At 41.7% G+C, this 23,417-nt stretch overlaps 1 protein-coding gene across 1 annotated transcript in view; it reads left to right on the plus strand.

Moving 5' to 3' along the window:
• The window catches only part of mtor (mechanistic target of rapamycin kinase), an 80,855-nt gene that overhangs the window by 42,835 nt on the left and 14,603 nt on the right, over positions 1-23,417 (plus strand). Inside the window, exons 29-37 of the mRNA XM_070838905.1 lie at positions 4,711-4,786; positions 6,573-6,712; positions 9,728-9,828; positions 10,344-10,459; positions 13,223-13,300; positions 13,918-14,025; positions 17,786-17,911; positions 18,638-18,769; positions 20,921-21,036. Coding sequence (XP_070695006.1) covers positions 4,711-4,786; positions 6,573-6,712; positions 9,728-9,828; positions 10,344-10,459; positions 13,223-13,300; positions 13,918-14,025; positions 17,786-17,911; positions 18,638-18,769; positions 20,921-21,036 — 993 coding nt within the window. The remainder of the gene's footprint in view (positions 1-4,710; positions 4,787-6,572; positions 6,713-9,727; positions 9,829-10,343; positions 10,460-13,222; positions 13,301-13,917; positions 14,026-17,785; positions 17,912-18,637; positions 18,770-20,920; positions 21,037-23,417) is intronic.

Consider the following 23,417-nt stretch of genomic DNA (forward strand, 5'->3'; position numbering starts at 1 on the left):
TCGAATGGAATTCGATGACAAAGTCATATGAGTCTACATTTGTGATTTTCTCATATTTAACCACGACATATAATTAAAGTCTCGTACATATTTGAATCTGACCGCTTTGCTTTCTGGATTTTATTAATTTTTTTGTAAATCGATTCAGTGGCTGTTGATTAAGCCTTTTGAACAATGTTTAGATAGCCATTTCCATTTTGAAGTTATTATGTTCACCATTAAAGAATGGAGTCAGCACTTGGCAAGCAAAGGCCCCAAAAATCAGTAAGGATCAAGTGGATATCTTCCTAATTAGATTAGACCAGGTCCAGTAGTGAGGCCCGATTTTTCCTCTTTGAGAGATTCACATACATCTTACCCTCTGTGGGGGGAAATATCTGCAATTTCCTCAGGGATCACGCTCTCTCCACTGAATGAAGAAGCCAAGCCACTTTAGAACAGTTACAATGGGGACTGGGGATTATATTATTGGAGTAGGGTGGATTTTTTTTCTAGATTTTAACATTTGAAAATGATAAAAATGTCTACTCTTAATGTGCTTTCTGACCCAAAGTAAACATGGCTAATCAATTAAAAGCTAATGTATGCATTCAGGCTTAGAGTTTAGGGTGTGATAAATCATTTGTGTGACACTCTTGACATGCATAAGTAGAAAGTAATTTGTTTCTCTCGGTTGAAAATGTAACAGCACGCACATGCCTTGGCACCAACTGAAAGATGTGGTCAACATGATTAAAGTGTGCTGAAAACTTGTGCCATCAGTTCCAGCATTTTACTAGTAAATACAATGTATGAATCTGTTCAAGGTGATTGTTTTTCTTATTTGTCTGGTCAGAGATATTTGAATAGCCATGATGTGGCGCTCTGTTTTTATAACAGAAGGGGCAATATACGTTCCCAGTCCCAAAGGAAGCTGAAAGACAAAACCGTACTTGGCCAAAGATATGGCCAAATGTGGGTATAAGATACGCATTTGTGCTGTAAACAATGATATTTAGGCAGTTTTGTTTACAATTTAGAGCCTACAGACTGCATTTAAAAAGTACATCAAGGATCTTCCCTGCTGAACGTCTGTGCTAGCTGCATGTGAACCTCATTCAGAGTTAAGAATTAAACCTCAGAAAATCTGTTTCAGGATACAAAGCACATTGTCTAAATTTCATGGCAAGAAGTAATAAATCATGACAGCTTCACGGTTGATAGAACTTTAGATCAAGCGCTTTGCAGTGACTTGTTCATGTCTCACAGGAGCAAATCAGGCAAAAGTTATAGTTAGGAAGTGATAGGCCACTTGTGGCCCTGCAGAAGAGAGATGCTTGACAGTGGCTTCAAGACTTTTTCTGGTTGCTAATAGTTTGATGGAGTTTTTACTTAAGGAGAACACTATGTGAGCTGTGTCATCTGGATGTGTTTAGACTGTGTGTGCTTGGAGCTGGCAGCCAGATGGCCTCAGCTGAGGGACAATGAAATCTCCAGGGTCTGCAGGAGAGAAGGCCCTCATTCTGATTTGTCTCCTCAGATGAAACCACATCTGGGCGGCTTTAGCATACTTCGGCAGCTCATGTGCGGTGGGACACGGAGGCCTCGCAAGTTCTTTGTTCATTTGGTGGTTGAAAGTTGACTATTTGACAACAAGTAGTAATTTGTAGGCGCAATTGAAATGACCATTTAAACACAACATACCGATGTGATATCGTCAGTGCTGGTCAGAAAACTGGATGGTAGTTGTGTTTATTGAAAACTGTGGAATAGTTATTTAATGGGTTGCTGAAGCAGAGCGTGGCACTCTATCAAGCCCCATGAGAGTCACAGACAAATGCTTATTTACTGAAATGAGCTCACTTTCTCATGTTATGTAATCCCATTCTGTCTGGTTCGATCTCCTTCAGGTTCTTAAGTCTTCTGTTTACATCGGCGTCTTTTGAAAAATCCTTTCAAATGCATGTCTGAAAGGACAATCTTCACTGTCACGTAAGATCAAAGAATATGAAGGATATCTTGAGTCACAATTTGGTTTGGTTTCTGATAGATCTTTCAACATGTATATCAATTCTGAAGATTCTGTTGTAACTGTAGCACAGTTTCCTTTTATGAGCACTTCAGGACTTTAACAGAACTGTAATTTTTTGATTGGCCAATAACTTCTGCAGTGTTTAGCCGTGTCGCCTCAAAGCGAGAAACCTCCATGCCTGTGCGTTTCCTGCGGGTGCTTCCACACTCCAAAGCTGGTTAGGTTTAAGGGGCAACCCTAGATTGCCCTGGCGACCTGTACAGGGTGTCCCCCACCTCTTGCCCAATGTCAGCACCGTATGGCTCCAGCCCCCCGTGACCCTCTTAGGTATAAGTGGTTATAGCTAATGGATGGGTCAGTGGGTATTACATATGTTCTACACATGCAGTAATCTCTCACTTTTTAAAAATGGCTCACAAGATATATGGCCTTTACTGTTGTGACGCTATATGTCTCTAGCGCTCATACATGATTAAAGCTTCCCCACATGGCTGAAATGAATCTTGTTGCATAGAGGTACTGACAGTCCAGAGCTGTGGTATGTGCACTGTTCATCATTGTCTTGCATATAGGATGTTGGGGTTTGTGTACATGAATACTCTCAGTGAGGCTCCATTGAACATGTAACATATGTAGAGTGGAATCTGCACTATACTACGCTTCCACTAGAATCAATGAAACTGGCCACAGTGCGCATGAGAGCAGCACTTAAGGGACGTGTATGAGCCACAGAGATCCACTTTACAAGCGTAAGAACAGGCCAGCCTTATATATATATTCTTATGCAAGGTGTGTATATGGCCCTTTTACACAGAAACTAGTCATAAAGTGTCTATATTTTTAAAATGAAACTCCTGATATACAGGAAATTACCTTCACTTTGGGCTCTTAGTCACGTCGTCAACATTTATTTTGCCATTTTCAGCTTGCAGATGCTGAAGTGAAGCAGAAGTTTCACAGCACTGTGCTCCGTCCAAAAACACAATCCCTAAACGAAAGCTCACCGTCTTGTATTTCCTGTGACTCAGACAGTCCAATGCCATACGTGCACTGCAGGTGTAGCCAGTAAAACGAGACATTCCACTCCACATCTGCTCTTTGGACTGTCCACGCAAGTTACCTGTTCAGTGTTGTCAGAGCCTTATAGCTAAAGATGATGCTATGTTGCACATAGAAGATTGAGCCCAATCCACACAGCACTGGTATCAGCACTGTAGGTCAGTAACAGGAATTTGGGCACTGGATCGGTATCAGGAGAGAATAACTGGCACTGGTGCATCGTTCGTTATGGCACATTATAAGCAATTCAGAGTTCCTGAAGTCAGGGAGTGCTTCTTGCAAGCTACTTCCAGTGGTCTTCAGATTCTAACAAAGTACAAGATAGCCCTGTGGTGATAATTTGTTATTTTCCCTGTCATCATGCAGGTCTGCAGCAGCAGCTCCTTAAGCTGTAGCATCGCCACTTGCTGTGCCATTTCATCACATGTTTTGGCCTTTACCCCGTGTCAAACCAGCTTTCTGACATATATGCTCAAGTGTCCTTCATCAATTTTCGCCTGCTGTCCTCAGGAACTCCACTGCATACCAGCGCTCTTCAAACGCTACATTTTACAGATGTATTGGCCGCGGCTGCACACGGGTTTTGCAGTTGAGGAAATATAATAGACTTGCGGTGCATATGAGTGTTTCCAGATGTGGGGGCAGTGCGGGTGAGTGGAGGGTGTACAAACAGGGATTGTGGTGTCTTCACAGATAACGCATCATTTGTCAAGCAAGTATGACAAATGTCAATAGGTGCATTTACTTTTCACAATAAACACCTTCATGAAAGAGGGAACATTTGTTTTACATCGCCAAATGCACTGAGGCAGGTTTCTTAGTTTACCTAGTGAGAGTTGTCGGGTGAATGCCGTTTGTTGGCACAGACACAGTTTTCCCTCACCACCGGAGCAGCCCGGGGTTCCTGTCAGGTAGTCGTTCCACTGGCTTAATACTGCATTCTAATAATCTCAGTTAGCAGTGTTTGTGGGTGGGAGGGTGGTGGGGCAATCAACTTTGTCATTGCACCACTGACTCCTACTTGTTGGTTGCCACCTGCATGGAGAGGGGTAGGATCTGGGAAGGAAAGCCTGAACCTCCTGGTCTCACCATCTTCCCCAGGTCAACCATGGAGTCAGCAATAACACAGACTTCAGTGCAAGGGAATTACATTACAAATTGGGGAGAAAATGGGTGGAAAAAGCTATTTTTCCTGGAATTTCTGTTTTCTTTAGCTATGTCAACACATTCAAGGTGTCAAAAGTTTCTTAAGAAAGGGGTAGACATTTGACATGCAGTGCTATCAACATCTTCTCAATTTCTCACTTGTGTATAATCGCTCACAACAAGGATGTGCAAATCTACCATAACATTATGTAATTACTTCATTTGACCATTATATGATATTATGTTATATATGCATTGACATTATATATGGGTTTTCAGCTTCAGTTAGTTGGTTGTTGTAGGCATGTATGTAAGGATGTAGGATGAAACAGCTGGACCTCCCAAATGGCTTTTTTGCCATTTGCCAGGCTTTTAATAACATAAGTACCTGCATGCAATGTACACATGGTCCACATGTTGAACCAAAGTGTACTGTTCAAAGTTCTGTGTTCATTCGTCTAAAAGCTTTCCTTTGTTTTTGTCATATCTTGCAGCATCAACAATAAATTACAGCAGCCAGAAGCCGCATCTGGGGTGCTGGAGTACGCCATGAAGCATTTTGGTGAACTGGTGAGTGTTTTGTTTTTTTTTTTTGCCTCCACCCAAGAAATGAAACCTCACGTTGTAGCGAGATCAATGCTGGGACGAAAAACTTGGCCTCTTCTTTTGTTTCAATCGCACCACTATGTTGGCACAGCGGGGGGGGGTGCTGCTGCAGAGGGCTCCTGCAAAAAACTCAGGGGTTCTAAACTGTTGAAACTGGCCCAACCTGTGCAATTGCAGTGTCTTTACATCTAATAAAGCTTCAAACTCATGGATTTTCAAACAGGACCTTCAGTTTCGTATTTCATTTTGTCACTAGTAACAGCCCACACCACCTCAGAACTCTGCATTTCTTGATGCATTTTCAGATTAAAAACGTTCTTTGTGGGCTGTTTCATATGTGGTCTCTTGTTCGTAGACACTTCTTCCCGGGGTATCCTTTCCCCATACACAGTTTAACGTGGGGATGAAGGTCATTTGAGACACATACCCTGAGAACACCCTGTTCTTAATGTGGAGCACATGGGAAAACCATCTGCTACGCTGATCAGTAGTCGAGGGCAAGGAGCAGAATTATGGACTTTTTCATCCAGTTGACATGATGTTTGGATTTTCTTACATATTTGCACACTTTCTGTGTGTCTCTGCTGTGTACTTTCAACAACTCCTTTAGACTACTTTGTCCTTTTTTTCCAGTTGTGGAAGGATGTAATGTTTTATACCAAAAAATACAAACAGTAATCATTTCTTTATGACAAGTGGTTTGTAGGGTCCCTGAATAGCTTCAATTACTGTAACTCCCTATGTGACTTCTGATTGGTCAAGTGGAAAGTCACAGAACATACCAGTCCTGCACTGGTTGTGGAGTTGTGGAGCTACTGTATGATTTTTTTTTTTTTTTCTGTTCCTGTGCAGAGCTGCTCCTCCCTAATATGTTTCATGTTCTCTGTAGATGGACCTGGTCCAGATATGAAATAACTGTCAAACATTGGACGTGCATTGGTCGCCATCACACAGATTTTCCACATCAATTACATAAGTGGAAAAGAGCGTTTTTTGTGGTGGGGAGAGACAGTAGGGAAAAAAACGGCTGCACTTCAGAGGGAACCTAAATGTAGTGTTCCCTAATAGAATGCATTCACTTGATTTTGTGAGGTGGTTATTTTAACTCAAAGTCAAGTCAAATGTTTTTTCCCCCCAACCATGTGGACTCCTATGGAAAAGGTGTTTCCTCCTGCCTTTGTGAACTGCCTTTATGCTTCTCTGTGAAAGCATGGTAAAAGTGAAAAGACTCAGTTAAAACAGTTTCACTGTGCACTTCCAGGAACCTTGTTTATGAGATGACCATTTGAAAAGGTTTACTGTGGGGGGGGTGTAAGGTTTCCCTGCTTAGTATACCAGCCAGGAGTCATCAGTGAAGCAAAAGCTGGAAAAGATCTTTGTACTTAATCATTGATTAATGTCTCCCAGAAGAAGTCAATACCTACAAGTTCCTTTTTAAGAGGTCAATGTTTAAATGTCCACGATTGATTGATTATGCTGGGAATCTCCATCGTCCATGCAATATTATCGTGAAAGTAAAATGTGCGTGTCTTTGTCTGACTGTGAGTGGACAAGTGGTGCATTTCCAAAACTCATTTCTCATATTAAGAAACAATATATTAAATGCACCAACACATTAACACCCTTAAAACAAATTTTGGGTATTTGATAAAATGCAGAGACGTCGTTTGGGTGAATTGCGCGGATAGTTATGTGGTTTTAGTTTCATGTTGCATATGTGACTCATTTCTGCTGTCTCTAATTCTACTAGGAAATCCAAGCCACCTGGTATGAGAAGCTCCATGAGTGGGAGGATGCTCTGGTAGCGTATGACAAGAAGATAGACATGAACAAAGAGGATCCAGAGCTCATCCTGGGCAGAATGCGCTGCTTAGAGGCCCTGGGAGAATGGTACGTCAGTGGTCGTGTCTATTGTGTGTTCAGTCGGGCTGCAACAATTTGTTCAAATCAGTCTTCCAGCCTTCAGGTCTCAGATTCATTAATACCTTCTTTCATAAATAAGCACTGGGTGGTGGAGGCAGTATTTGTAATATTTGCTGGATGTATTCAGTTTTTTAACACATTTTGCCCTGGGCTTTTTGAAACGATTCACTGAAGTGATAAAATAAAAAAACAAATTTAACCTTGGGTCTAATGGATAAAAACAGCACCCGAAGTTGTGTACTTGCTGAGCTCCTCCACTTTTTCCCACTCTTTTTGCTCATTGTGCGCAGGCAAGCTATTCCTAATGAGTCCTGACATTACATCCTTTGGTGACTGGGCGAAAAGAGAGCGAAAACGGTTGCTCTGAGTTGACTGAAGTAATTTTTCTGAGAAATGAATGAACAGGCATCCAACAGTAGAAGGGGGGCGCCGCCACTCCAGTGAAACCTCACTACAGCTGAGGCTCAACTCCATAATGACCGCCCACCTTCAAAGAGCATTTTTAGGGAATTAGAAGCTCACAAGACGTCCAAAGGATCAAAATATGTGGTTCGTCACAAAGCCCATGACGCTAAGCAGATGTTAATTTGCTTATGTAACCTGCCGTCCTTGTGCCATTGTTGTTAAGACTATGATTCATTTCACAAGAAAATGATTCAATAATTTGCACTAGAAAATGATTCAGCTAACGAGAGGCGCAGTGTTTATGTTTGTGTGTGGATAGGTAAGGCATGGAGATGATATAACAGCTGACCGAGTCATGAGCTCAGACTTAAGAGAACACATTGTTCCCTGCTAAGGTAAAGGGATATTGTACCAGTCTTCACTCTGCTATTCCTAAACTGGTGAGAGAGATTGTTAAAAGAGCAGTTAATGTTTTTGACAGTCCACCTTGGACCTTCGTTGAATATCGGATAGCTTTGAAGCAGCCTTTAGTCTAAAATGTCCATCTTAAGTTTTGAAGGGATTGACAAAAATCTTTTGCAGCAGATTTTGTCAGCCTTTGGGAAATGTTGTAGGTTTTTTTTGAAACAACATCTTGACATAATACATAAATGTGCTGTTTAATGTGCAGTTTTGGTCCAGGTGATTTGGCCTGTTATGATCTGTTAAAACTCACGCAACAAGCTACTGATTGAATTAGCTGTTTTATAAAATGCTAACGGTAAACAGTACAGTACTTAAAACTCAAGCATGCAGCTATTTTTGCATGTTGTGCTCTGGGGTGAAATTATTTCGCCATACAGCTGATCCGTAAGCAGCTAATCAGCATTGCCAAAAAAATGGCACGTCAGGGTTAGATTGTAGATGGCTTTGTCTTCAATATGTAATCAGCTGGGTGCTACAAGTGTATGCATCCTGCAGGTATTCCTTGAAAAAGAAAGTAGATTAAGTTTTTCCACTTAGTCTAGCTGGTTAGGCCTCTGTTCAGGTTGGGTGGAGATATGCAGGGAATTAGGTGATACCACCAAAATTGACATGATGATAAGTAAAGGTGTAATAGACCTTTTTCACTTCTGACATCTAGGCATGTCATAGCAGGAAAAGTGCAGATGTGGTTGATAACATCAAAAATAGGCTGCATTCCATTTAGGTGAGCTAGTTGCACCTGATGGTAGTACTTGCATTGTGCATGCTGGCTCATTAGCATGGCTTACTGGAAAACTAAACGGAGCTGAGCCATCATTAACAAAATTTCTTTCACCTGTGCTTTTCCTGCAATGACAAGTCAAAATGTCCCGTCCAATCGGGTAAGAAAGAGAGTGAGAGATGAGAATCGGCCACAGTTGGCGTATGCTCACAATCCTGAGAAGAAATCTAATCAGGTGCACAAACATCTGTGTGGGTGGACCAACGGTGCGTAGTGTCGGGCCTTTAAAAACTATTTGCTAAATTCTTTTTAGATCTTTGTGAGCAACTTTTTAGTTAAAACGCCAAAGATGTGAATCATGGTCTGCTGAGTCAAATGTTACTCAAGCTCTTCCTTCCGCTGGACACTCTGTACTTGTCTGCTGCAGACACACACACGCTCAGTGCACCGGAGCTTTTTGTAGGTGTTGCTTTCATGTTATATGATAGCCAGGCAGCTGGAGAGCGGATTCACTCGCTCTCTTTTTCTCTGTCTGTCCCATCCACCTTTCTATCCTTCATCTAAGCTCGCTCCAGCATCCTGCCTGTAAAACACATGTGTTGGGTTTGATCTCCTGGACATTGCTGCACTGATTGTTGTTAATGAGGAATTAGTCTTGGTTACTCGAACACGACCCCAACGGGAACATCCATCTGTTTGCTGTGATACTTGATTTTATCAGACTGTGGTGGGACGGTGCACTGACTTAAGATGTTCACCTCTAAGAACAAATTAAGAAATAAATAACAGCAGATGTAACAGAAACCGAGTCTTATCTCCTTCTCATCCCTGGCCAAAAGTGCTTGGCTATCCTGGTGAATGATTTCTTCAGTTGCTGAAGAATTGTGTGACTCGACATGTATGCATTATTAATAGGACCTGGACTTCAGCAGAGCTGTTTGATCTATTGAGGATTAAGACCTGTCCAGAAAAACATGGCCTTAGACAAGTTGTAAAAGCTGCAGTTGATGCTTTTTTTTTTTTTTTAAATCAAGACACTGTCACTATATATCAAATCAAAGTTATCAGATGTATGTAATTTGGTCAGGAATGGGAGGCTCATCTCTCTCTAACTTCGTTGTATGTCTGTTCTGTATTTAGCAGTAAAACACCACCACTGTTCCACACAGCTCTCAGACACAAGAGATATGCAAATTATTTTAGATTGCATTGCCCAATGACTGTGCTAGGCTGCTGAGAATCCTCTTTTGTAACTCCTTGATCAAGTGTCTTGTTAGTCCATGTAGCCATATTGCAGTTTCAATCCCCTCTGATTAACTCATGTCATCGCTATGAACATGGGACCGAACAGATCTGGATTTGCTTCTTTTGATGTGGTTAATGTTTTCCAGGGGCCAGTTGCACCAGCAGTGCTGTGAGGAGTGGACGCTGGTGAGTGAGGAAACCCAGGCCAAGATGGCTCGTATGGCTGCCGCCGCTGCCTGGGGTCTAGGTAAGCACTCAAATACTGCATCTGTGATATGAATGAACAATATACTGTAGCGGCAGTCAGTGGAGTTTTAAGGGTTGTGGACAGAGCATTTTAGCCATCCTCATGTCTGACTCAGTGCAACAACGCAATCAAACTGAGCAGCAATGAAAACCGCTCCTCATATGACCAGATGGGAATGGTATCCAGTCATAACATTGACTTATCGTAACAGGCAATGGTGGAGAAAAGCAGGGACCACACTGCAGAGGCACCCTCTGAGGTTTGCGGTCTGTGGCTTTGACTTTTCAGATTCAATCGTAAAACCCTGAGAAGATCCCCAACCAGCAGGCCCGTCTATCTAAACACTCAGACCGTCTTTTATTGTTGTCGTTGGGAAGCAAAATGTTGAGGTTGCAGTGATTTATGTTACAGCAGCCGTCTGAGGATACGTGTGGTTCAAAATGGCAGAGACAGGCTGAACTTCACTCTTTCTCTTTCTTCTGTACTTTTTCTTAACATGATTGTTGTTTCTCCAGGACACTGGGACAGCATGGAGGAGTACACATGTATGATCCCAAGAGACACGCATGATGGTGCCTTTTATAGAGCGGTGCTAGCCCTGCATCAGGACCTCTTCTCATTGGCCCAGCAGGTGGGTTACAATATACCCGATGGATAAGATTTCACCCGTCATTCAATGTACTTTAAAAGTCTATATTTTTAGAAAACATCTCATAAAGACATGCCACATGGGAATTTGCCTAGCCTTGTGGGCTCTGGAATTTTCATTAGTCTTTATAGCAAGGTATGAAAAGTTAAAATCATTGGAAACCAACTCTGTAAAGAAACATAAAAATGGCTTTACGGTTATTCCAGACGGGATTCAATTCCCCCATCAGCACAGGCTTTTCATTAAAAGTAGCAAAATGCACAAGATTTGTTTTTTTTTTTCCTTTTTTTATAACATGGTACCATCTCAGTGAGGAAATGTTATGTAACTCCTGAAATTGTAAATCACTACGGCATTCAGCTTCAACAACAAATGAGGAGCCTGTTACCCCTCCTGTCTGCCTGTCAACAAGGTCTGGTGGAGGTCGGGGTGGTGTTTTCCTCATTTGATGAGGGTTGGGATATTAGATGAGCTCATGGTCCCTGGAGATGGATTTGTTCAAGCTGGATGCCAACACGTGTAACGAACACAAGCTCCAGCGCTGACACCAGTAAACACCTGCTCCTCCAATTTCCCTGGACTCATCCTCCAAGTCCCCTTTTCACCACAAAGCCTGGGAGACCTGCTCTCTGTGCCCCCTCATTCCGCCACTGCCACCCTCCCTCCTCTAATTCGGAGATTAGATCCAGGTGTGGCCTGTAGGATTCTACATGAGCTCAATAGGGAGAGCAGACTTTTGACTCTTGGCGACAATGAGGCCACTCGCGGTGAATGACGGGGAATGAAAAGCAGATGCAGCGAGGGTGAAAGCTTAAATGTCAACATGAGCTCAGTCTAGTCTTCCGGATGTGGTTGGTAATCCTCACACTTAAGTCCTTTTGATTCCGAAGGGCTGTTCCTTTCCTCCCTCTATACCCCAAACAACCCCACATGTGCTCTAGGAGTTTCGGCGTGCATCTTAGTGAAAGGTTTCAGGTTGCTTTGCTCTATAAATCTCAGTGTTCGGTCTAGTCCAGTGATGATGCGTAGACACAGCAGCCATGCTCCCCCAGCTAAAGCAGTCTGCCGTGCCAGGACTCATGATATATTCAGTCCTCAAGTGTGCGTTTGATTTGTAAATTGTCTCATGGTTTCTTTTATAAACCAGAGTGCTCTTTTTGACTTCACAGTCATGTTTGAGCATGTTTTGAGCTTCCTCTAGTGGTTGATTTGGTTCTAATCAGTAACATAGAAGCCACCATACCATACTTTAATGATAAAGTAATATTACGAGAAAACTATGTAAGTATATAAGCAACCTTTTATGTAAGAGAATGGAAGATTGAGTCACGGTTTGTTTGTGCTGCCAGAAGCCAGACACTGCATTTATCAGGAGTCGTCTGGACTGCACATTTCCACTGAGGCCCCAGCGCAGTAATTCAGGAGTAAACAGGACGATAACTGAGTGGAGACTGTAAAGAAGCAGCCTCATTGTCACCTCGTCCCCACCATCCCATAACCCCTCCTCTTGTTGTGCATGCCTGAAGAGGTGTTGGTGCACGCCATTCCTCCTTTCCCTCCCCGCAAAAAAAAATAATTGGTGGGAGTCGGTCTGAAACAGCTGTGTGTCCTGGCCTCAGAGAACTCCCTCAGTCATCCTCCCTCATTTTACCGTCCCACTAATAACAGTTCCCAAAAACATTGGCTGTTGAAGCCCAAGAAATCAGCACGCTTTCAGTCACAATACTTGTGTCCTTGTTTGTCCCTTTTGCTGCTCTGGATCGTGTCTTTCTCTCGGTTACTGTTTTTCCACCCCTCAGGGTTCTTACTGGTAATGGAATGTCCTCAGCATCCTTAGATTTGGAGAGTCCTCTTAGGAAAAGTCAGAAGTGGAACTTTACAATGAGTCAGTAACACACAGTAATAGTCCCAAAAAACAGGAAGGTAGGAAAACAGTTTTAGTACATGAATGTGCTCTGACGGTTGGTTAAACATCATGAAAGGAATCTGCATGTTCATGACAGGAACTGTGACTAACAGCCCGCTTTTTGAACTCCTCTTTATCACCCTCCTTTTCTCTGAATCTGCAGGCAAATTTAGGCGTTTTAAAAAAAAAAAAAAAAAGATACATTTGACACCTACAATCATGGTTATGTAACGCTCTCACTGTTGTTTGCAACAGTTCATTTACCTCCTCATAAAACACTTGGCACTCAGCAGCACATCAAACCATTTTGCTATACAAGCAGTTCTAGTCCTCGTTGCACTAATGTGTCACTATTGGCCACACTTTACGTGCAAAGGGTGTGAGCAGCAAGCAATAACATGGCATTGTTCATTTGTACAAAGTGTTTTTATTCCCTTGGTTTAGTCCAATCCTGGCCGGTCCTGATGCAAGGAGTTTGAGGAGAGTGTGAAATGATGTCATGGTGCATTCTGGGGTCATACTATAGTTAAGTGACTGAGGAAATGCCATTATTGCTATTTGTTGTTAGCTTTATCAAACAGTATGATGGAGAGACAACTGTGTGGAATGATGGATTAAACCAGCGTTTTTATGTTGAGAACTTGGAGTGACTTCAGAGGCCACCTACTTACACCACCAGTGCACCATTCAGACAAACTTGTGAAAATACAGAAACAAATGGTTGAGGGCAAATGTACAGTATAGGGGAATGGACTATTCCACTTATGTGTGATCATGAAACTACAGATATTAAAATGTAGTTGTTTTGTTTTTTGTTTTATGTCATTTTTCTAATGTAGTGTATTGACAAAGCAAGAGATCTCCTGGATGCCGAGCTGACGGCCATGGCTGGAGAGAGCTACAGTCGAGCCTACGGGGTGAGTGTTCCTTTGAGACAGCCAAAATATTCAACGCCTGGCTTCAGTCAACCATCTCCGCTTTCATAGCGTTCACGTGCACAGCAACAAAATTTTATTAAAGTGATGATTTATGAAAATTCTCAATCTCTTATCTAGCTTCTCTCAAAGTTAAAATCATAAATATTTACAGGTTCTCCACTGCTCCGTGGTGCTTCATTATTTAAATATCTGGAATTGTGCAAGTAACGTTTCGAATCAAAAGTTGAAACTCAAAAACAGCAGTGTTCCTCTCATACAGACGTTCGTAGGTAACATCGTCATGAAAGCCATTTGATCTTAGTTGATTTTGATGTACATATTGTAGCTGCTCACCATGAAGATTGACAGCAGACGCGCACACTTTAGCAGCAGCCTAGACGTAAAAACAAAGTCATCATTTTGAGATGACCAACCTTTTCTGACAGATGCCACATGAGAAGGTCCAGTGGGCTGCTTAATGCATCCAATTGCTGATTAATTTATAAGCCTTAATGGTCCTTCTATATTTCCCAGATGGGGCTTTTGCAACTATAATAATGAATGTGGGGAAAAGAATGAAATGCGTGTGTGTGTGTGTGTGTGTGTTTGTTTCCCAGGCCATGGTGTCTTGCCAGATGCTGTCAGAGCTGGAGGAGGTGATCCAGTACAAGCTGGTGCCTGAAAGGAGGGACATCATTAGAGAAACATGGTGGGAGAGGCTTCAGGTAACTACGCTGCATGATATATGGACACACACACACACACACACACACACTCACGTGCACAACTACAAATGTTAAGCAGATGTTGGAAAGGCTACTGTTACTAATGGGAAACATTACAAAGCAGACACCGTACATTCATGCAAAGACGCACACTAACACCTCAGTGAGGAAGGATTTACCGTTTTAATAATCTGGATTATCTGTGTTTATGATTTGTATGTTTATTTCTACATTTGACAGGAAATTGTAAGTTTTACTTTTAGTTGTAGAATCTTCTGCTAAGTGTTATTTGCAGTGCTTGAACAAACTTCAGACGAAGGTCAGCAGTGATTTAGTACAACATTAAGTACTATAGTCTGTCCAATGAGCCTATTTGTCTACAAAAATCCTTTCCCAACCTTAGAATTGCAAAGAAAATTAGGTGTCACAGCTAAAGCACATGGTTGCAACAGGAAAATCTGTTTTATGAATCTACTGTTTTAGCACACTTTAGTTCACTCTGCAGTGTGCAAGTAACCAAATTGGTCACCAGAGGCAGGGGAGGTTGACGTAAACTGCACTGCTTATTGCTGTTATAACTGTCTTTACTTTTGCTTCCACACACTTAAGGTAAAGCTCATGATGTCAGGCGAAATGAGATTCAGAAGTTAATCACAGTGATGAATAAATCAGCCATGCTACTAAAGAAACTCATTTGTTCCTGTGTTTGGATCATTTTGGCCATTAACTGAAGGTCTTGACCAAAGGAACATACAGTGAATGGACTTCATTACAATCATAATCATGAACTTAAGTTTGTCCTACTCGGTAAATAGAGCTGACATCCCCAAAAACACCTACACACCATAAAAGAAATCAAATCACTTTCGATAAAACGGTATCCTCTCTTGCATAAAATGACCCTTGTAGGAATATTCGGGAAAAAATAGCATGGCTCATTTTGTGTCACTCAACCTGCAACCTCATCCAAAATCTTCCCGCTTCCTGAGACTGATTATGATTACTATTATTATCCTTATTAATTGTGAATCACAGTTGTACATGCTGTCAAATGAGACAGGAGGACGTGTGGAAGAACCACAAATCCACAAGAGGTTGGAGAAAAATTTGCTGCCGGCCAAGTTTATGGAATTTGAGATAAATGCCACCCGATATAAGATAATACTATTCAAGTTCATCTTTTCCATGTTGGCCTTTTGACAGCTCAATCAAAATGTGATTGCTTGAAAGGCCTCAGCCTTGTATGTGCACGCAGAGGGAAGATTTTAAGTCAGGCAGATAAACTGATAAGCCTTTGATCTGTGACGCACCATTCCTGACTCTCGATACCATGGCATCCACGCTGCTCAGTTTAATACAGCATGTATAATGTGACTTACTCTCAGTCCCTGTTGGCATTCCTGTCCCTCATCTTCTGCTCAGATGCTACTGACATTTTGGAAAATCCTCTCATTCTTTACTTCAACCACAGCTCAGGAAGATTGAATCTGTCTGAGGACTGCTTGGGCCTGCCCAGAGGGCTCCAGCATACTTCTTTTCTTTTTTCAAAATCAAATTTGGCGTATTTTAGAAAGCTGTTGAATACCGCAAATGCCAGTGCACATACTGTGTCCAGAGGCCTGCTCACATCAGAAGGTCACAGTGAATGAGATATTGCTGGACACAGCGCTAGCACTGGCTTTGACTGCATGAAAACTGATAACTGATAATACAGGAGTAAGAGATCTTTAGCCATTTTTAGAAATGAACAGAAAACAAAATAGCATGTTTACCAGCAACAGATATGGAGCATGAATGTGGATGTGAATTAATGCCAGCCAGTTCAGGTGCGTCAGCAATTTATGACACTGAAAAAGCATTGGTCACAGTATAATAAGTTTGGGGGCTTTGAAAGAGACAAAAGTTTAACCTTTAGTTGTTGCTATTGTGAAGTACTTGCACAATTCAAAAATGCACTATTCATTTTCATCCAAACTGTGTTTTTTTTTTTTTTTTTCAATTGGTATTACTCAGCTGTTAGTAATACACATAACTCTTTCATTACTTACTTCCTCGTGACATTTCAAAAGTTTTTTGTAGAATTAGCTTGGCCGTCGAATGGAAACCATTACAACACACACTTATATCCCTGTGCAGTAAAATGAAGATACTCTCGGTCATCTCGACTTTTTCCATTCATAGCAGATGGAGGTTGGTCGGAGGAGGTATTCATGATCAAGAGGGGTCTTCCTGAGCAAACAGACAGGGCCTATAATAGCAGCGCCAGAACTGGGGCTGCAATGCCTGACAGGTTCCTTCTCTTTATAGTGATTTATTGGAGGCTGACCTCACATCTGTCAGGGAGTCACTGTCCTGCTCCTTTACTCTTTCTTTCTTTCTACAACAGTCATCAAAGGATTAGAGGTATGGCAAAAAAGCGCATGAGAACGCTGCGCTCCACAGCTTGTGGGTAAATGTGTCAGAGGGAGTTCTGGGATTTGTATCACTGTGAAGACTTGTTTGAATTTTGGACTCTTAGCTGTGTGTTGCTGTTCAAAACTATTGATCTTTTGCTCCCCACCCTTTCTGGTATTGCAGCTCCTGCTAATGCAGTTCACATTTTTAGAAAAAGTTTAGGACATCATGTCCGACTTTTCCTATTCCTTTTATGAATGTTCCATGTGCTCCTCTACACACACACAAACACTTTTATTAGGCGTATTCCATCTATTAACCCATTCTCCAGCCCCGGAGGGTCAAATTCAGGATGACATGCGACACTGTCCGATTCAAACCAGGCGCCCGATTGTTCCTTTTAATCAAGCTGGATGAACTCGACAATTTGCACTTTGTTATAGCGTCTTAACAGCATGACGCCAGAGATTTCTTGCAGTTACACCCAGTCTAAACTCTCTTAGTCTTTTTAATCACTGAACATAGTTTCTTTCAACTTCTACCTGCACTCAGCTGCTTATCCCATCATGTTAAGCCTACTTTAGAAAATTGTTGTATTTAATTCTAGCCTTGGCTTTTAACAGCTTACTAAAAGGCTTATCCTGACATACTTTGTCCATTTAAGGAATACAGAAAATAGTTAGAGATAAGGTCAACACTTGATGACTTGAACTATGAAGTAGCCAAATCGCCACTCCTGAAATTAATTTTTTTATTATCTTTGAAAATCTGTTCAGTTTGTTATGCTGCTTGAAAAAAGTACCGAATTCCAAACCTCATTTGTTGCTTCTTGTTGCCATGCAACCTAATATGATCCTAGCAGTGTTTGTAATTATAATCAAGTTACATCAGGGTCCTTTTTCATGAAATGTTCATATTATTTTGTCTACCCCCTGTAGATTTGTCTTTAATTCAAATCATACAGAGGGGATTATACAGCACATACTTTTTTCCACCAGAGCTGGATTACTGCAGTGGCTCGTCTGTGTTTCCTGTCTCTGCAGCACTGTGTTATATCCTAATGATGAGGTTGAGCACAAGAGAATATTTAATAGAGGAAGTCAGCTAATGTTACGTATAAATACATTAATACAGAGCGGTGTTCTTGTGTTTTTTTTTTTCTGCCACGTGACCCTGTACTCACATGTGGACATGTTAAAGACAGGGACCACTGGTAGTAATAGTAGCCCCCTAGGGTTTTAACTGTACCCCTCACTCACGTGTGTTCATTCTCTCAAGTTTAACAAGTAGGTTCCTCGCTTTGAAGGGAGTAACAAAAGAGCAATGCATTTAACCCGTCTGTCCCTTGTTATTTTTGTTCCTCCAGGGTTGTCAGCGAATCGTAGAGGACTGGCAAAGGATCCTGATGGTCAGATCACTCGTGATCAGCCCCCACGAGGACATGAGGACTTGGCTGAAGTATGCCAGCCTCTGTGGCAAGAGTGGACGCCTGGTCAGTAGATTAACATATTTGCACAAAGCTCCTCAGTACTCTCTGATCTGACCCCTGATCATGCATACTTAATTATAATCCCATAACATTCAGGAGGAATAAATCAGAGTTGATTACATCAGCAATGTCAAACGGAAAAGGGAAGTCAAGCTCTGACAGAGTTAAGTGCAACCATGAACTCCAGCCATGAAATTCAACTTCATTTCAACCTGTTTTAAGCTGGCGCTGATGAAAAGTAGCACAGAACCCTCAATCACACTGTTTAGAAACCTGACCCTGCATATCTGCACAATTAAAGTGGTGCAATTTTCCATCCTTTACCTCACTGTTGTTCTAATTGATTGCACGGGATGGCAGACAATCGGCCAATTTTTCTTTTCTACACACACAGAAAGCCAGAATCGCTAACTATGATGTAGTTTTAAAAACGAGATGTGATTGGCCAACGTCAAACATGGCAGGAAATGTGATTAGATGGGTTGGAAAAAATGACCCCTCTAAGACTTTCTGTCTCTCTGTTTCTTTTCAGGTTCTTTTTTCACACAATCTTAAGTACTTACTCGTGCTCTGGCCTATTTTTTCACTCTTTCATTACTTATTCCAAAGGTTGCATCAAAATAGAAATTTGATTAAGCTCTGTATTGTTGTGGGGTTCCTAAACACCTTCTCGGGTCTTAATAACCTACAAACCCACTTGCGATTCATTGTTCCTCTTTATCCCTTCAGGCGCTGGCCCATAAGACCCTGGTGCTCCTTCTGGGTGTCGACCCCTCTAAGCAACTTGACCACCCGCTACCCACAGCCCACCCGCATGTCACCTACGCTTATATGAAGTACATGTGGAAGAGTACCCGCAAGGTAGGAGCAAACAAACCTGTGTGGAGGCGATGGTTCACAAATAACACTCTGTGATATATGTATGGAATGTGTTTGCTTTTATATTTGCTTTAAACACTTGAACTTGCGAAGAGTTCAGATGGTTTTTGCATTCGTATGCACATGTGAAGTGTAACATGAGGCAACAATCAAAGTTTCAAATGTGCCAGATAGGAAGAGCTTGAATTATTTGCACATTGGTGACATAACCAGCTGATTAATTTGAGGTTGTGAAAGAAACAGCCTGAGAAACATTAACGCCAAAAAACTACATCTGTACAAAGGAGCTGAAATTGCACCCTGCTTCATAAGGTGACTTTATAATATCAGCCTAGTGACAGTATAGGCAAGGTTGATTAATCAGTCCCAATAGGATGTCAAAGCTTTTATTTGAAATTATTGCGACTGTTAAAGAACTCATGGGTAAAAGTCAGGTAATAAGAAACAAAGCTTGTGGTAGATACTCTTTAGATAACCATCAGCATGAAAAGGCTCAGAAATGATGAAAAGATTTTCAAATCAATTTTAAATTAGAATAGATATGAAATTCACAACTTGAAGCGTGAAATTAAACATTTCAACATTTCTCGTTACATTTCAACAATGTAATGAAGACTGCCTGTTATAATAAGTGGTAGGTTCTCTTAATACTTAAAAGTAAATTGTAGTATGTTAGATTATGTTGTGTAAATTTCACATTTGCTTATATAGAAAGGCCCGTCAGGTAAACCAAGTGTGAAGTTCATTGGATGGTTTGGATTATCCTTGAGATATCCAAATGACAGACACGCAGACTTCCTTCATGCTTAGATATTTATAATGTTAGTTCATTCCATTTGAAGTCAGATTTTATTTTATTTGGCCTCAATGGTTCTGAATTGGAAAAAAAATGATGTTGGAAAGAGTTGTGATTAGTGAGATTTGCAGGTGTTACTCTGACTTGACAGATCTGACAGAGTTACAGTATTTCAGGAACTGCAAACTCTCATAAATATTGCAGGGTTTGGTTGAATTTGCATGATTTATTTGGAATCCTATTGGGGCAAATATCGCTCACTCTTTCTGGGAATTTGAAATCTGCCCTTATAAAAGTCTGAGATCAGTAAAACCAACTGAACTGTTGAATTTAGGTTAATAATTGTTATTAATCTTGCGTATCCCGTGGCAACAGTGAATGAAGTAATCCTCATTTATAGATTTCCAATAAATGGTAGTGTTAAAAGATTTGCCTAAAAAGATTTGTGCCTTCTGTGACTGAGCTACCAGCACAAGAACTCCCACTAAACCTCCAACTACCAGCAGTGGTGACCTGATATTATACTTCAAGCTACATGTCCCCAGAGCAGCATGGGATTGAACTGCTCAGCCCTGTGCCATTTGTCTACCTCACACACACACACACGTACACCCATCCACATACATTATACACACTCCCAAACACACACAAACACACCGGCATTTATTGCCAGGTGTTGAATGGTGTTTGTGGCTCTGGAGCGCAGGTCTCATTAGGGGACTTAGGTAAGTGTGAACATAAGCATTGCTGTTGCTACAGTAGGGCCAGCTGCGCTCACCAGACGTATCAGAAAGTAAAAATACACACACACACACACACAGCTGGAAAGGACGCATCTGCCATTTCCAGTGTTTCGGAACTAAGGGGACAGCATACTAATTTTAAAGTTAGTCATACGTGTGGACTTTTCTGTAAGTTCAAGCTAAAATGATACAGAATGCTGGTCGTGTGTCCTGCTCACAGTATATCCACTCCTCATTTTATCCTCTGCGGGCAACATCACAAAAAACACTGCAAACTGCAGTGCATGTAGGCTGCCTCTACTTTTTTTTAAAGTGATCGTAATATGATTTCAAATAATAACAACAGTGTAACTCTGACAGCTGAGGATTTTCCCTAATGAGTCCAACAAAACTGAGATGAACAGAAAACAATGTCCATTGCAGCTACGCCGGCCTGCATTAGACCGGCCCTGTAGGAGTAGTAAGAACCGTCTTTTACCTGTAGCTCACAAATCACATGCTTGTATGTAATTCAGAGTGATTTCAGGAAGGTCCAAAGTATTTCTCTCAATGATCCCTCACCTGCCTTTTGGCATTTGTTTTCTATCCCTTCAGATTGATGCCTTCCAGCACATGCAGCACTTTGTGCAAGGGATGCAGCAGCAAGCCCAGCACGCCATCGCAGCAGAGGACCAACAGCATAAGATGGAGCTCCACAAACTAATGGCCAGGTCTGTCCTTTCTCTTAAAGAACAGTAGCAGCTGCTAATGAGCCTTTTTCGATGAAGAGGTTTTGATATATCACAGTTGGAGAAGAACAGGCGGAAAATAATAAAACAAATAATGGCTGAATTCCATTCCAGTCAGTATTGAAACAGGATTAATGTTAATGGCTAATGTAGTAATGCAGTAGCAGTAGCCTTTGGACATCAAGTGTCTACATATGCTTCCAGGCATTTTCACTTTTAATGAGTGATGCAGGTTCCAGAAATGTGTCACTATCATTTGACTGGTATAATATTCAAAATGATGTGTTGATACTTACAGGTAAAGTCTTCTTATGTCACTATATGTAACCATTAATCAAGCAGTACAAACACTAAGATGTCATTGGTGCACTCCAGTGAAACCATGCTTTGAAGAAAACTCTTTCTTCAGATGGATGCACAGATACGATTGATTCCATGGCTTTTGCTTCTTGGTACACGTCACTAGCGAAGCTCCTGCAGGAGAGTCAGATTCACCACAAGCAATGCCAGTGTGTCATAACGCATTTAGGTGTGATTCAGTCATATTAATTCTCAGAAGTAAGGTCGCGCAGGCTTCCATACACACACACACTCCAGCACAATGGAGAAAACACAAAGCAACACGCTGAAGTAAGGAAAAAGTAACCTCATGTATTTTGTGCCCTCATGTTGTAAACACACAGGGTCATGTACAGTGTGTTCTTGCTTCTTTTCCGTGAGCATGATTCTATCTGGCATAGCACCTTTTACTAGTCCATTGGCGTCCTGTAGCCTTTTTCAAAACTGGGCTGATTCTCTGAATGTCTCACCTCAAACTTTGCAATAAAATGATCCCTATTGGCAGTTGGTCCCGCACAGCTACTTATCACAAGCCAAACATGGCACAGTGCCCACGGGTATCACAGACCAGGTGTGTGTCCTCCACCGTGGTGCGTTGTCCTATCATTACCTCACGTCACTGTGGGAAAAGATGCAGTATGGGGTCTGTTTCAAACAAACGTCCACACAATACCAGATTTTTGAAAAACGTGACATTCAAATAACTATCATGTGTTTTCAGACGCTGATTTAAGGGATTAGAAAATGGAAAGTCTCGTATTCCCCCAAATTGCTGGGAATTACTTCAAAGTCTAAAAGAAGTTGTTTGCATGCTCTTGTGGGCTCATGGAAATAGCTGAGGAGGATATCGCAAGCTCTCTCCCTTTGGTTTGAATGTTAGCTGCTCGCCATGGGCAGGAGAATTTGCCTGCACTGCATTGTGTATCGTGGTGGTCACACAACTCAAAACAAGCAAGAGGAGTTACCGCAGAACAGACAGGTATAATCCTATGTACAGTAAATCATACAGTAGTCTCATCTGGCCTTGTGCACAAAAACACAGCAGTCATGCGCACCCTCCCATCTCATAAATCATACACGACAACACACAAGCGTGACAACAGGCAGAAGGGGCTTTTATTTTTAATATTTGCATCTTGCAGACAGTGACTCTGGCTGCCCTGAGGAATGCATGTCAGGGAAAACACCTGTATAATGTCAGTCAGGACGGGTTCTCTCCAGACGTGCTGACACACTTTCATGAATACAGGTCGGCTGTGTGGTATGGAGCACACCTGGACTTCTCAGTCAGACGCTCACGTCCGCACAGCCACATGGATACCTTCACTCTCTCCCCAAAGAATCCAGTGTAATTTCACTTCTATTTCATGTGAGATCAATAAACCTGGCGTCTCCTGTCTAAATAAACATCCCTGTCCCCAGACACCCGATCCTCCTCCTGCTTCTTCCTCAACACGTCAAGCTGTTAACAGCTTTACGGAAACAGTTTGGCATAGACACGCTGAACCTGAATTGTACACTCACATGGAAAAGCACTCAGAAGCAATTGCATAACGCTGAAAGACAATTTATTGGAGTTACTCTAAAAAACAGTATCCTCACTGCTGGTGGATGGGTTGACTGTACAGTCTTTGCCAGTTGTTCAGTTTAGTGTAGCTGTATGTGAATTATATGTCTTGGCCCTGCCAAACACAACTAGTTTGACTGTTTGCCTGGAGCCATCCATGTTTGTGGGGGTGATGGATAGGGCAAAGTCCTCCTTGGGGATGCTGCAGAGCTCACCGTCGGATGAAATTAAAGGAAAAGAAGTTTAGATCATTGAAAATCTCCAGATGTGATCCCAGAACCTTTCAGCAGATAATGCAGTGCTGCCTCAAGTAGGGATACTTTTGATAAATGCCTGCATGATATCCAAGTCTTGTATCATTATCTCCCTCCTCTTTAATGGGCTGCCCTTGGGTGTACTGACTGTCAACTCTTAATAAGCAACGACAACATTAGCGTGGTTCAATGTAGTCATCGAA

Source organism: Pempheris klunzingeri, chromosome 11 (genome assembly GCF_042242105.1).
Source record: "Pempheris klunzingeri isolate RE-2024b chromosome 11, fPemKlu1.hap1, whole genome shotgun sequence".
Lineage (NCBI taxonomy): Eukaryota > Metazoa > Chordata > Actinopteri > Acropomatiformes > Pempheridae > Pempheris > Pempheris klunzingeri.